Source organism: Xenia sp. Carnegie-2017, unplaced genomic scaffold, assembly GCF_021976095.1.
Source record: "Xenia sp. Carnegie-2017 unplaced genomic scaffold, XeniaSp_v1 HiC_scaffold_21, whole genome shotgun sequence".
Taxonomy (NCBI): Eukaryota; Metazoa; Cnidaria; class Anthozoa; order Malacalcyonacea; family Xeniidae; genus Xenia; species Xenia sp. Carnegie-2017.
This window is the reverse complement of record NW_025813484.1, coordinates 4691495-4707444: the sequence shown is the minus strand read 5'-3', so window position 1 is coordinate 4707444 and position 15950 is coordinate 4691495. Positions and strand designations below refer to the sequence as shown.

The following is a 15950-nucleotide window of genomic DNA, read 5'->3' as shown; positions in this document are numbered from 1 at the left end:
ATGGACAGAATCGTGAAATTTGTCATTCGGTACATAAATCGGTTGACATGTACATCTAGTAGTGTTCAATGGGGATTTCAATTCATACAATGCCATAGACTCTATAAATCGGTTGATATGTACATCTAGATTTCAATGGGGATTTCAATTCATGCAATCCCATAGACTCTATAAATCGGTTGACATGCACATCTAGTGTTCAATGGGGATTTCATTTTTTATGCAATGCCATAGACTCTACATATCGATTGATATGTACATCTAGTGTTTACAGGGGATTTCTATTTGTTTTCTCCCACACTCTCGCGAGCCCGATAATGAAGCGGTGTGATGAGTAGTGTAGGTTATATGAAGCACATTTTGTTGTTTCATCCACAGCTTGACTAGAGTCCTATCTAACCACCACGATGGATGGACCACAAGAGCTTTAAGTAATTAAGCATTCATTACAGATTAGGCTACTGTAAGTAACAAGGCCTTTTAAGGCAATGTAATGATGGCTGTATTAGTTGCTTGGACAAGTAACAAATGTCAAGCTTTGGGAAGATTGGTTGCAACAGCTCCCTGTTTTGTGCGAGAAATTTATATACGGACAGCAAGAAAAAAACTTTAGAACTACCCGTTTTCCACGTGTGATTTTCATCCGTGCTTTTCGCAAAGCACATATCAGCCTATGCTTTTTATGATGAAGATTTACGCTCAAAAAATAAAACAACGTGCCAATATAACCGTATCTCAGAGTGCAAGTTGATCTTCGAACGAGAAGCGCGAGAAACACGATGAACGGTCACGGCTCATGTTGCTTATTACACACTATATTACTAAGTAATGAAAGAGTAGAATTGTAAATATAGCATAAACGTAAAATGCTTGTCTATCTTTCAATGATAGACCTCACTATATCGTGATTGAATGAATTTTAGTTTGACTGATATCAACATCTAGTCTCGTACAGCCCACTGCGAGATATGTACCTCACCCACTTGATGACGTCATGATCACTGTAATTCAACTTGTGTTCGAAGACTTTGAGGTAGCGCACCTTGAGGCCAGAACAAGCGAACGGAACCTAGACAAAATGATCATTGGTTTGTTTTGAGTTCTAGCAATTTGTCAACAGAACTTGTCTTTGGACTAATGGTTTTGGATAGGATGTTCAAAATTACTATTAAGAAGCGTAGGTTGCAATCGTGTTACGGCGAAGAAGGTCCTTTTGCTTAAACAATTTTCTGGTTTCACTCAAAAGATTTTATAGTAATTCGGGCTTAATTGTGCAGTAAAAAATATAATGATACATCCAAGTCGTGCACAAAATCTATATTGACAAAAATTTGTCTCATGGTTACTTTTCAATGGCATCAAAGTACTTAACATCTTTACAGTTATAAAAGATATCTTAATCAAACCAGGGGTGGATCATTGCTCATTTGACAGGGGGTGTGCAGATTTTTCAAGGAGAGGGGAGCATCGTTATCCTAGCTAAAGTTGCAAGGGCCTCGAGCTATTATGGATTTTTAGGCTTACAGATTAGCGAGCCGTGCGCAAAGAAAGTGCAATTAGCTTTTCAAAAAATGCATATGTTTTTGCTAATGAATGCATACTTATTTATTTCATTTTTAATGTTTAAATAGAAATGTGCAAGGTAATACTCAATTACAAATGATGGTAGTACAAAATATGTAATTGCCTTTGAAATGAGAAGTTCCACTTTTCAGTCTTACTGTACAATTAAATAGCCTCTCGTACCGTTATAATAATAGTCCACAGTCTACAGTAAGTAATACCATCTTATAATATTTCTTGAGGGGTGCGCACCCCCCTCCATCCACACAGATAATCCGGCCCTGAATAAAACGTTGCCGATTTTATCACTAAAAGGAATAACAAATACCTCGAAATTAAGCGATATTGGTGGTCTCGCCCATTTCTTGCCTTCCTTCGCTGGCATAAGCTCAATCTCGGCGCTTATTTGGGATTCCTTCATTCCAGCCATTCGCTTGATCCTGCAGTCAAAATCGTCCAAATATATCATTTGCAATGCAATCCAAATATATCATATGCAATCCAAATATTTTATAAGCAATGGAAGATTTCAACAATGATTTCTTCACGCCGAAATTTTCACAGCAGGCAATATCTTTCTTGGTTCGTCAAATATTTTGACTTAAGAACGAAACTATCAACTGGCGTCAATCATACCATGTTGAACTTACGAAGCTGCTTCCAACTTCTTAATTAAAATTGGAAGAGCAGAAGAAGTCTTGTTGTATCGGTTTTTGGGAACTCTTGTCAAAAAAATTAAGGTAAGGTAAGGCCCAAGTTTAGATATCGGATTTTCTCGTACAGTCGCGTGATTACATAAATCACGCGTGACTGACACGAAATCCTTAAACCAATCAAAATCTTTCTTGGATCGTTTCACGAGTGAGCATCTCCGTGAATTCGTTGTGCTGTTTGGCAACTATCGTAATACGCAAATATAACTTAACACTGTCACAGTATAGAGAACATACAGTAGGGCCACTCCATTGAATTTTTTCGTGCCACGCATATCTTATTACGCATGTGATAACCATATTGGTTGCAAGTCAACTGCTTTTTTGACCAATAAGAATGATAAAAATGGCTAACAGCAGTCAGTCAATTGCCTTTTTTGACAAACAGAAATAATAAAAATGGCTAACGGTGTAGAAGTTAGCATAAAAATTGCATACGAAGATGACTTACTGTACGTATATCCACTACACTGTGACACTTTTCTCGAGTAAGCCGAGAGAACGGGGCCCGATGGACGTCTTGTTTTATTTAATAACGAGATACGGTACTTACTTCCAAACAATCGCGTTCTCGCTAGACTTGAATTTAGCTCTGCCTTTCATACATACGACCTGAACTCCAGCTGTTGTTGGGGGTGTTGGAATGCGAATCTAACAAATCAAAAAATTTACGTTAACACACTAAACAATGATATTTGTAGAAATGTCTGATTCCAACGACAAAAAGCAGGAGCTAACAAGAAGGGAACGGCCCAGAAGAACATTTTAAAGAATCATTGTCAACCACAATGCAAATGATCTTTGCGGCCATTTTCTTCATTGAATAAATAGACAGACGTTGTCTCAGTTTGTAATCTGTGGATATTCTGTGCTATTTGATATCACGGAGACTCATTACTAGAAGTAAACACAAGCGCGCAAACTCATTCCTTAATAATAATCATCAAACGTGGCTGAAGCTAAACAAAAACCGGTTTATTTATCTGCAGAGCTATTGCTTGTTTCTCGACATTAAAAGGGAACGTCACCGCAAATGAAAATATTTTTCTCAGTTTCCACAATTCTTACGATCACATTAACTCTGCATGTATTGGGAGAAAATGAATCCATTTAATTATGAAATACTTTGTCGAAACAAATTTAAACTGCGATTTTTTTGCGAATCACATGGGCAAGCGTGCTCGTGATATAAATGTCATGTTCTGCCAAAACTATGTAAGATTCTCGTGTCAGCATCTGGAGATGAATTGGGGATTTTTGGTTCATATCTTGATGCTTGCTGTGGGTTATAAAACTGATGTTGGGTTGGAATCGTAAGATAAACAGTCACTGACCTCAATCTTCTGTCCCAAAATGGATGGTTTGAAGTTGGATTTAAGGACGACTTTCACCTCCATTCTAGTTTTGCCAACCTCACGCACTAAGGGTATTACACGGAATGGGAGACTGATGTCTTTGGTCGTACGATATCTGAAGAATAACGTTGTTAATTATTGGAGGAGGTTAAGCATGACATCGAGAATGATTTTCAAAACCGATGCAATAATTGTTTTATAATTGCATAATACAATTATATATGCCGAAGCTTTCAAACTATTTCGTACGGAAGCAATAAAGTTTTCTGTGATTCGAAGTAAAATAATCTTAGCAGTTCGCCTTCGTCTTTTCCCGTAAACATTCGTTGAAAATTCTCCAACAGTTAAGCCATTTCAGCATTTTATATTCGTTCTTACTCTCAATAATTCGAGCGAAAACAGTTTATAAACCGCTTGAAAATCTCGACGAAGATTTCGCCATACTACTTTTTGTGTCTTCAGTTATCACATTAAAAATTACGTCATCTACAGATAAAAGTTACGTCATCTACAAATAATTTTCAATGCCATGTGAAAATAACAACAATTCCAGTGAAGGAAATCATTTTACGTCGTAAGTCCTTCGACGTCTCATAAAATGAAAATTAATAGAAAAATAAAGCAACACATTAAACATCCAGGTAAAGAAGAAAAAGTAAATGGTTGATATCACTTGAATATCATGGAAATACTACCAAATGACGAACTCGGATTTCAATTTAGTTAAACTCACCTCATTAATTCAAACTCGCCATCAGGAGGAACAAAACTAATGCTTCTCTCCGTTTCAAATTTACTCAACTTTACACACTAAACAAAAAAAAAATACTCAACTCGAGCTATATGATAAACAGAATATTTACGTCAAGATGATAATGACTTCATTTTGTTTACAGAGTTTGTGCAAACCGACAGATTTTGATGCAGTCATTAAAAAGTTGAAATGAGATGTGGGTCAGTAGACATAGAACGCTAATAGCGACAAAAACTTCGCTACATTTGAATGGCACGCATAATGCAGTGTTGGCAAAGTTTAATGTCGATTGTCAATAGTCTTGCAATGCTGTTTGGGTTTAAATCATATTGCTACTTAGCAGACGTATCCGTAGGTGTAGATGTAGCTGGGTGTAGTGGCATAGCCGTAGGTGTAGTGACTTAGGTGTAGGTGTAGCCGTAGGTGCAGTGACGTAGCCGTAGTTGTAGACGTAGCTAGGTGTAGACGTGCTGAGTGGAGACAATGCTAAGTGTAATGACATAGCCGAATTATTTACACAGCACAAAAAACGTGACCGCTTGCTACGTCACAGACACGTACCTAAAGCTTTTACTTTCAAAGGACAGGAAAAAATTTTAAGTGTAGACGGAAGGCAAAGAACATTTTAGTGACAAAAACTAGTTTATATTTTGCTTTCCTCTGCGATCGCCAAAGAAACTTTGACAGTGTATAACAGATTTAGGAAATGATAAAATGCAGCACATTAGTACCTGATGGAAAGTACAATCATCGATAGCAATTCCGCTCTTACTTGAAGTATTCCTGAAAATGAGAACATGATCCGGTTACGAAAAGATGTTTACAGTGTTTTCGCAGGCTTACACATGCAAACAGAGGATATCTTTGGGAGAACTCAAGAGCAAATCAGTCCATAACCGAAACCAAAGGTCAAGGCTTTGCACCGGGTCAATTTTTTTTCATTTTTACTCTAACGTCTATTCATGACTGATTTGCAAATCCTATTTGATTGATTCAGGTACTTTATCGGTTTGTATAGCGAATTCAAATTCAGCTGTTGACCAATCTGCGCACACACTGTATTGTTCTTATTTTATAATTAACGAGCAAAAAGGGCGAAAGACACTTGCAAACAAGCAAATATTTATGATGCACATAAATTGTAGAAATGCCCTATTTTCCATTCCTACTAATCATCATTGATTTGCGGCTGCTTTCAGCGACCCTGGTAAAAAATACACCTTTAAATCTTAAGCTTGAATACCTTACGTGTTAATGAAAACAATTCATAAAATAACACAATAAAACGCGGGCGGTGGTTGGTCAATATCAGTGTTTGCATGAACGTGTGCAAACAGATCTAAGTTCAAATAATCAAAGAACACTTGCAAATCAATCATGAATACATTTTAGAGCAAAATTAAAACATTTATTTAAAATTTGTCAGTTTCGCATTAGTGTTGTTTCAGAAAAGAAATAAAAGATGTTTTTCGTGTTTGCACTGGCTTGTGCAAACCTCGGAGACGTTTGTAAGAAATCTCAAGCAGGTGCAACTGATCAGCTCTCGAATTCTCCCTAATGTCTCCACATTTTGCTTATGTAAGCCTGAACATACACAGTAAACATCTTTTACTTCTTCAAACTAAGAACATGTTTATATTCTTTAAACATCACGAATTTTAGAATAAGAATAACTTATGGCGAAGGGAAGCAGTTTTAAAAATAAGACAACTTTCTTATCCAAAAGAAGAGCATCGCCGAACAGTTGAGGGAACTACTTCAAAACACTGTTTATCCGTTAATGTACCTTTTCGAGCTAGCTTCAGCAGCTGCAGCAGATTCGGATGTTGATGGCTTCGCTTGTTTTTCCAACAACAGTTTATCATTCATTCCAAACTTACATTCGGGCATCCCAGAAAGGTAACTCTTCATAACAACACGACCACTCACGTGCGCACTCAATGTCTGACCTGATCGAAATGAAAAACAAACTGAGCAAATAGCGTCATTTGAGGACAAGGATAAAGGATTGCACACAAACACTATATAATCAACTAAATGACAAGAGGCGCACAAAAACGATTTGTTCACGCATCTCACAGCAGGAAATGTGTGTAAATATGCAATACCCCAAAGTTGAGATATCAAAACAGCAATAAAAACACATTTACACAGTATTTACATGAAAAATGAGCTGCGATGGACAAAACATGATATTAAGAAAGTGAAAAGCAAGGTGAACTAGGGCAGGACAATGTACGTTATATGTATTTTGCTGAAGATACCGTAATCATAAATATCTATCACAACATACTTATAATTACGCAGAATCATAGCTACTTCAAAATCTATATTCCAGATCATTTATGTTCACTTATTCACTGACTTTACAAAACGTTCACAACGAAGGGAGATTTGAGAAGCACGCACCTTGAGGAGACATCAATAAATTCACAGACTCCAACACGTCAAGGAACAACTCGTTGCGGCGATATTTGATTCCCTCGCGTCTCCAGCCAATCTGTCCGGTCACTTGACTGGTAATCTGGGCTTGTTCTTCGCGAGTTTGCGTTTTTATTCCTTGTTGAGTGATGAACGTTTTCAAAATGGACGTATCGGTCTTCTGGGGGTAGCCATAGTCACAGATTTCTTAAGTGAATAAAACAAAATCATATTTAAGTGCTTTGATTTCATATGATTGGAATTTAAAAATGGCACATGTGTTCGGGAAAATTCCAGCCAACACACTTTGACAAAAATTACCAATCGTGATAAAGTTGGATACAACAAGTAATTCTAAAAATAAATGAACATGGTTGGCAATAGAAAACAAGGTTTCAGGTTAACTTTCCAAGCCCTTCGTACCAGGCAAATTTAAAAGCGTACATAAACGTTGGTAACATCCAGTATTTCATTATGTTAGATCGTACATTGGAGAAGGCGCTCCATAACAACGTAAATGAACTTACCATCCAATAATTCATAAATAAGAACAAAATTATTTTTAATGTTTTCCTCCGTTAGTTTGCCAAAATATGATTGCATAACCTCGACAACTTTAAAAAGGAACTCGAACACCATGGCAGCATTGACGTTTTGCCTCGTCACGGCCGTGATCCATACATTGCCGCGTTTCGTATGAAAGAAACTGGTACGAGCAATGTTCGTGACAGGGGAACGGACCAAGCCACGTGCGTGAATCACGTTGACACGAAATGCATCGATACAGTTTCGTCTTGAGAAAAAGGAATGACAAATGATGTAATTATGAAGATACACAACTTGACACAATTGATACATGAAAATACAGAACTTTACACAAATGACAATTGAAAGTACAGAAATTTACACAAACGACCTTTGACCATGAATTATACACCTCCGGTCTTTGTACACCTCCACTCATTCACCTTCATACACCTTCAGCCCTTCATCTTCATACAGCTTCAGCCCTTCACCTTCATACAGCTTCAGCCCTTCACCTTCATACAGCTTCAGCCCTTCACCTTCAGACATCTCCAGCCTTTTACTTTCATACACCTTCAGCCCTTCACGTTCATTCAACTCCAGCCCTTCACCTTCATACACCTCCAGCCCATCACTTTCTTACATCTTACACCTTGCTAAAGAGCACAACTCACAACTTTCAGAAGATGGAGAACAAAATCTTTTCCTGTTTTTCTCCTCAACAAGCAAGCAAACGAAAGCCATAGCTTTATCAGTCAAAATTAACTTTAGCACATCAGATCTGAAAAACTGTTGTTCATATTACTTTGCAACTAAATACCTTCAAAAAGTACTGAATACTACGGGGTTAATTAAAAATTAGACTAGTAAAATCAATCCAGTTTTGTGTTTACAACTTGGCTGGTTAACATCTAATCATTCAATTGGTGAATTGTTTCACTGGTATTTTTTTAAACTATTGACTAACCACATCAAAATAGTTTGCAAAACTTTATAAATTTTGTTTTCAAAGATGTAATCAAGGAGTGGATGACAATGTCTTCATTCAATAATGCACAAACGAATGGAGCAAGTGTGAGTCAGGTTTAACACTAAACTTTTTGATAAATAGTCAATTCATTTAAACAAGATGCATAATCAATAGCTTTTCGAACAAATTCAATTGGTTATTTTCAAATTTATACCATCGAGAAAAAAATCTCTTTCACTGACTTGTGGTCCATGATATTAGTTTAATGGTCACCCACTTTCAGTCTACGTAACCAATTATGATTTCTGTATACTATGATTTCTGTATACTATGTATATATGCACAATAATTGAAAAATATCAAAAATATCTGAATTCTCTTGGTATGCTTATCCTCCATACAGATAAGATTAGTAACGTAAATTGAACAATCCAATTTTTTGCTTGTCAGTCTGACAAAAACTGCCAATATTATTCAGTGTGATATTTTGGTATGTTAGTGTGGTATTGGGTTAACTGTGATATTAAGGGAGATATTTTAGTGTAATGCAATGATATTCAAGGACACATCATTGTTCTCCAGTTAAAAGTTAAAACCTGTATGAGCGTTGAATGTGTTTAGAAAATGTACAAAATATTTTGTCACCAAACCAATACTCCTTCCACATGTAACTCTAATAAACAACTTTGTTTTGTTCATTACGTTTTGTACATTATGAAAATACGTACTTCAAGCAAGCTGTAAAGACAAATGGTAAGAATACAATACAGAAAAACTCACCAAAATGTGCGAGATTAGCTGTTACAGATACAATCGTGTTGAAATGGAATACAAAATTCAAACATTTCTATTTGATACTTCCTTAGTTTTGAATAAAACCATTCTACAACATTACGCCAGCTCACAATAAGCAAAATATAGAGGTCAACTATTTTGACGTACACAAAAAGTTGTACACAAGAAGTGTTTAAATATTACCAGCTATGGCATTAATAACAGCACCTTTCAAGTTAAAATATCTTGATGTGCGATGCATGCAAGACTCACCCAATATCGTCGCGGAAAACTCGGGAAATAAGGACTTCTCCTTTGTGATTGTACACAAACACACCACCAATCATCTTCGCAATAAGCTTGAGCACTCAAAAAAAAACACTGCCCGTTTCCCTCAAAAATCTTTAGAAAATAGCGGACATTACTCCAGGGATTCGGGCAAAACCTTCACCGTCAGAATGTGTGAGTCGGATTGGAAACGAGATTTGCATATTTCCCACAAGACTTTGCGCTCTTTTTCCTGTGCTTCCATTTTGGTTCTTTTGATTCACTTTATAGACCACTCTACTCTGTGACTCTGAGAACCAACAACCAGTGCTCTGGTGCTCTGGGCATGCAAAATCCAGGCATAAATTCCCAACAAGGGCCATTTAGAGTATTCCTATAGCTAGTTTTATGTCGAAGGAATCCTTAACATAACAAAAAGCTCACTAATTGTAGAATTGGGCCGAAACTTTGCAAGGAGGTTGTACTTTCTAAAGACTTGGGTAAGTATAGAAATCTTTGAATGTTGTAAATGGAAAATCTATTTCCACAGTATACAAAACCATGTGTAATTCAAAGTAGCTTGTGTCTTTTAAATCAATTTTTATAACGGTAACGTTTTTATAGATCAAGTTTGTTTTCAATTTTAACAAATCATATGATTTTATAAACATGTCTAATGAGCTTGTATGGCGAGTAAACTAACTAGTATAAGACCAACTGACACCAGGAGAGAAGGTCTCCAAACATTTTTTGGAGTGTTCAACGTTTTGAGAACGATTTCTGTAGTATCATTACTTAACAAAAAAACTCACGAGTCTAGAGGGAATGTAAGCCACAAAATACGACCGAAATGTGTAGCTCAGTCGAAGTCAGATTTTGACTTGTAGCTAATACAACAAAAACATGAAAAAGTATATTTTTGAGAAACTACTGATTCTCATGCTTGACGTTGCTTCACTAAAATGCTTCTGGACAAACCCTCATAAGGCAAAATTAGCCAACACACAATTTAGTTGTACATACAAGCAAAACGATCTGAACAGGACTCTTTAAGAAAACGAAATCAAAGTCTTCGATTCAAGCTCACGGAGCTCATAATCAAAAGAACGTTGAAATGAAAACTGATGTATAATTGTTGTGGACAACCTGTGGAAATGTGACTGTTCAAAGCGTTAAATGCGTCCTTTGATGGGCCGTTATTTTGAGCAATGGAAAGATGTATTTTTGTTCTCTATCGTTTTCTGAACTAATTTTACATATTTAACAAAATCTGGGACTGCTTCCTTCCCGCCTTCACACACATACACGCACCCTTGTGTGCGCTCATGAGCGAGACAGACTGAGCAACTTGCCCAGTACGCCAATTCTTCATCTTACGAGTTACGAGACAAGAAAACTTGGCTTTAACTTGTCCCTTTTTCAAACGTCAGCTCCTCGCTTTGGTGTATTGGGTGTAATGACGTTCGTAACTTGTCTTCATTATAAATAGAAGTAGATTTTGGACCTATGATTTTGTTAGAGATGTTAGAGTTGACTGCCGAAATTCATCGTGTCATTCAATTTTATAGCTAGCTACTTGTTTTCAACAGTTAAGAAATACTCAATTGTCATTCACCATGACAAATACGGCTATTCACAGCAATATTTATTTTTGTAACCACAACTAAGTCTTTGTTTTGCGATATGGGATGAATGAAAAATGAACTAATTTCATATACATTCGTTATGTTTACTCTTTATTGTCTTTATTTTTGTAAAATTTCGTATATTTACTGTGATCTATGCACAAATTCAATAGACATGTAGCTGCAACATGGATAAAATAAAGCACATAGACACATATCAAATATTATGATTTTATAATTACGTAGATCTCTTTATATAGTGCTATCTTTTTTCCGAAAACAATCTTATATATAATGCATTTATTTTGAAAATGTTTTAAAATTCTTAATATATACATATAACTTACGCATTTATTGTATCAACGTTTGCTATACTTACAATATATGTACATTTTTCAACAATTATACTATTTATAATCACTTATGTCGGCTAAAAAGTGTTGTTTTTCATTCTAACTGTAAACTAATAATATAGCTAATATATAATCTTTCAATATTTTTATAGAAAGCATATGGCTCATAGAATTTATCCGAACAATGAAAAACCAAACCAGTCAATTTAAGATATCTCTGTCGCGTTATTTTACCTATGCATTTTGAGTGATTGAAAAAGTCTGGAAGATATGACATTTCATGCACCATTTCTAGCTTTAAGCTGGCAAATTTTTTCACTTACAATGGCCATGCATTTATACAACTCGTGTTATTTTATTCAAAAATTAGTTTAAGAAGATTCTTTGGGCAAAACTAGCGTTATAAATGATCACAAAAATTACCTTAACTTTGGGAACATGAAATGCTGGAAGTTGCTGCATTTTGCCAGATTTGCTATCGACGTCGACATAATATAAATGGCACGCTATAGTTCCGGTTACGTTAAGTTTTAAAAACAGTAACCAGAATTCGTCATTATAAGATTTCAAACCCAAAATATAATCTTAAATAACTGTGGAAAGATTTTTGACTTTGGAACGGAGAAATTCTTTGAGCCAGATGGCTGTCATATTTTTATATAAACAATTTGATACATAAATTTATACATGTTTAACATAATTTCTTTGGATAAAACAAACTAATAATATTGTTGTCATTATTTCATATACAATGCTCTTATAAATTTCTATATAATTTGCTTCTATACATACATATATATATATTTTTAATATAACTCTTGATATGTAGCAAATCCAGTGCAATAATATGTTTCATATTCTGACCAGATGAACGAACTGACGATTCTAGTATTTGATCTTTGCCTTAAAGGACGATGGAAGATGATATTTAAAAGCAGCGGTCGAAACCGAAATACTGTATTCTTCTATCTATAATTGAAATGGTTTCCAATTAATTTATTCATCGAAAAATTATATGACAACTATATTTAAGTCTTTTAAATGATCTCATGAAAGCTTAAGCGATATAATTATTTTAATCATACATTTTTAGATTGTATTACTTTAGTAACTAGTCAGGAGCAAATGTGCATGGAGCCAGATTTAATAGAAAGAAAGCATTGCTAATGTTGGTGAATTGCAATTGAATGTTTTTGTACAATCTGCAGCATATTTGAGTAGGTACTAGTATAGTCTCGAGTGCAATTACGGATAAACATGCACGAGTGAGTTTTTGTTAGACTTGGAGTCCTTAACAAAACTTACGACCATTTTTCGCTGTAATTGCACAAGAAACTACACCATTACTTCCTAATAACATAATCTTTGAGACATTTTGCAAAACGCCATCTACGGTCTACCCGGTCTCGCTTCGTTGCGTTGCCCAACTTTAGGTACATTAATCACAAACACAGTTCTTGCTGGGTTTTTTTCATTCTTTACATTGTTTGCTAATTCTTCGAGTTCACACGATTGCAACGGTGGAAATCTTTGTTTGCTTCAATGGTTTACTTAAATCTACCGCCATGTTGTTTTTTATTGAAAACTTGTTTGTTTGGCTTTCGCCATTTTCACTGCGTTTCAGCCAGTTAGGTTAGAGTATTTATACTGCAAGTATATGCTTTTGAACAGCGCAATTACATTTTTTGCAGTGCAATTACAAATAACTGCACTGCAATCAACCAGTAATCGCAGTTAAAAAAATCTCAAAGGATATTATTACATTGATCAAAACACTCCAAAACCTGTAAAACTTTCGAGACGCTGATATAAAAAAATAATAAAACTTCCTTTATTACCTTCACATATGGCGTACTTTGATCTTTGACCTTCATACTTTCAACGAGGGAGCATTGCAATCTATTTTACAAAATACAAACAATAAAACGCGTGCACTGATTGGTTTAATAGTTTTGCTTTCATTAGCCTATGCAAACCGATCTGAGCTCAACCAATCAAATCAATCAATCAATCAATCAATCAATCAATCAATCAATCAATCAAGCAATGATAATTTACAATGCAATCAACACTTTATAGTAAAAGAAAATTGAGACGCTTGTTTTGAGTTTGCCTGTGTCATTGATTTTATAAAAGAAATAAAAGATGTTTTCCGTATAAAAGATGCTTTTGTATGAAAACTTCGGAGACGTTGTGAAAAGGCCCCCTCGGTTTGCATAAGTCTGTGCAAAAAATTACAAAATGAGGGTAAAATGAGAGCTGGTAGCTAAATAGTGGGAATACGGTATGTCACTTATATACTCGGTGCATTCTACAATTGACTAACGACAAAAAATTCACTCTGACATTCTCACCTTAGCCTGGTTTTATTATTTAGCATTCCAACTGGTCAGCACGTCAAGAAGGTCTTTGGATGAAGGCCTATTCCCAGGCTGCACACTCCAGCATTTCGTCATAAGTTCGTGGTATTTATTATCAGGCATGTTGTCCGCACTAAGTTTGGGTCTCAGTCCCTTCGACACGACACCAAAAATGACGACATGTTGATTCTTGCCTCTGTACGGGATATCGCGCGTCCAAAACTGCCACAGACAAATGGCAAAAGAGTAAATATCAGCCTTGCAACTGGCGGATTGGCCTCGCAGAAGCTCCGGAGCTCGGTACGCAAAAGTGCCAGTCAGATAAGATCTCGTTGGACTAACTGGAGTATCTTCCACCACTTCACAGCAACCAAAATCACCCAATTTGCAAATATTCTGAAGCAATTGTGAAAAATTTTCATGCACAAATCTCTATTTACTGTATACGCTATCACTAAGCTCTTACACTTTTCCTCGCATTATGGTGGGGAGATTCTCCCGCCACTGTTGTTACTCCAAGCTTCGAGCGTACACAGGAATTAAGGCATGTTTATTTTTGTGACTTTTGCCGTATGGTAATTTGACCCAACTACATATTCTGTTATAGTATTTCATTTTTCATTTCATAGAAATACAATGACAAAAAATATTTTTTTAAGTCGTTATAAGAATTGCCTTGAGATTTTTAAAATTGTTTTAAAAGCCATTTTAATTGTTTTAGGAGAAAGCAAAATGTATTGAGATAGTAGTTATCGTAGCGAGAGTGAATGCTAGCTACTATCCAGACGAAGTAATGTTTCTAGAAATCAATTTGAAGTCAGTCTCAAAAAGCCACATCGACCATTTTACAACGTAAATTGCTTCTTTGTCAAAAAAATAAATACATTATGGTAGGTCCATACTAAAAAAATTTTTTCTCTCGGCCTTCATCCTCAGGCCGCTTCTGAAACCTCGTGAAAATATTTTTTCAGTACCGACCTCACACCCCGGTAAATAATAATATATATCACATGCATTGAGCCCAGTGAATGACAGCCGTTAAAGTAGTATATACCGTAAGAATTTCATTATCACCTTTTTTGTGACGAGTACGTTCACTGGTTTTAAATCCAAATGGGCGATGTTTTGTTGATGTATATAAGCTAAAGCGCTTACTATTTCTAAAGCCATAGATATTCGTCGAGCATCGTTGATAATCTCTTCGGAGTCGTCGAGCATGTGTTGCAAGGTTTTATTTTCGATGTATTCCATTACCAAAAACGGAGAATCTTCAATGGTTGCCGCATGGGAGACATACAGCGTACGCACAATATTTGGATGGTTAAACTTCAACACTTCAGGGCGAGTTTCTGAACGAAAACTTTGCATTGCCGCCTTTTTGTTCTTTGTGTTCGTGTGCAACTGCTTTAAAGCAACTGTTTCACCCTTGTATGAAGCTTTGTATACGGTTCCAAAGCCGCCCGAGCCTAAAATATGCCCGATTACTAAATCGTCTAAACGCCCGTATCCAACTTCTGGCATCTTGTATATAACAGTTTACGAGATATATGGACAATTCAAGCATTGAGATTAAAAGTTACACCAGAGTTAGTGTAAAATAAAGGGATAAAATCAACAGTACGTAGACGGACACAGTCACGAACACAAACGACACACTGCAGTGGCTTCTTTAAAAGTTGAAGCTAAAATGCGCATTAAACCGACCTATGTTAAACGGAAAATACATTCCACCTTTCTTTGAATATTCAAATCAAAAAATGAAGTTTTCGTTGCATTTGATCATAAAGGAAGAATATTCTCTTGGGACTTATCGAAACCAATTCAAATAAGCTTGGAAAATAAGTCTTACACTTACGTAATTAGCAAAGTTTCTGGGCGTTTCTTTGCTTCTACTTTAAGCCTGTTTTCCACTAGCCACGTATCGTAACGTATCGTAGCAAAACGTAGCATGGCGCATGCGTGCTTGCGCTTATTGACCATCAAATTCATAAGCACGCATGCGCCCTCTTACGTTTTGCTACGATACGTTGCGATACATTGCTAGTGGAAAGCAAGCTTTAGTCTTCAAAAAAGCAAAAGCTTATGCCTGGTTTAACCGAGTAAATTGAGCAAAAACGACAAGACCCGTTTTACTCGCGATGTTACTAGGTCTAAAAAAATGGATTATCTTTATTTTCTCCTTTCGAATGATGCAGAAATCAATCCCACATTTTAATGATTGCTTGCTTAGTTTGGAACCAAACTTAGTAAACACATTAAGTAGTAAGGGC

At 35.9% G+C, this 15950-nt stretch overlaps 2 protein-coding genes across 2 annotated transcripts; both read right to left on the bottom strand.

Annotated features, from left to right (window-relative positions):
• Positions 1 to 799: 799 nt before the first annotated feature.
• Positions 800 to 9536, bottom strand: LOC124443664 (AP-2 complex subunit mu-like). The gene is made up of 10 exons (XM_046994144.1): positions 9349 to 9536; positions 7334 to 7599; positions 6795 to 7013; positions 6172 to 6334; positions 5117 to 5168; positions 4365 to 4441; positions 3611 to 3746; positions 2830 to 2927; positions 1892 to 2003; positions 800 to 1069 (listed from the first exon to the last, which is right to left on the bottom strand). Exons 1-10 carry the CDS (start codon positions 9420 to 9422, stop codon positions 935 to 937), a joined length of 1332 nt encoding a protein of 443 aa, XP_046850100.1. The 5' UTR covers positions 9423 to 9536; the 3' UTR covers positions 800 to 934.
• Positions 9537 to 13689: 4153 nt separating this feature from the next.
• LOC124444566 (serine/threonine-protein kinase mos-like) lies at positions 13690 to 15201 on the bottom strand. The gene is made up of 2 exons (XM_046995182.1): positions 14755 to 15201; positions 13690 to 14076 (listed from the first exon to the last, which is right to left on the bottom strand). The coding sequence occupies exons 1-2, from the start codon at positions 15199 to 15201 to the stop codon at positions 13690 to 13692; spliced, it is 834 nt and encodes a 277-aa protein (XP_046851138.1).
• Between the last annotated feature and the right edge of the window lie 749 nt (positions 15202 to 15950).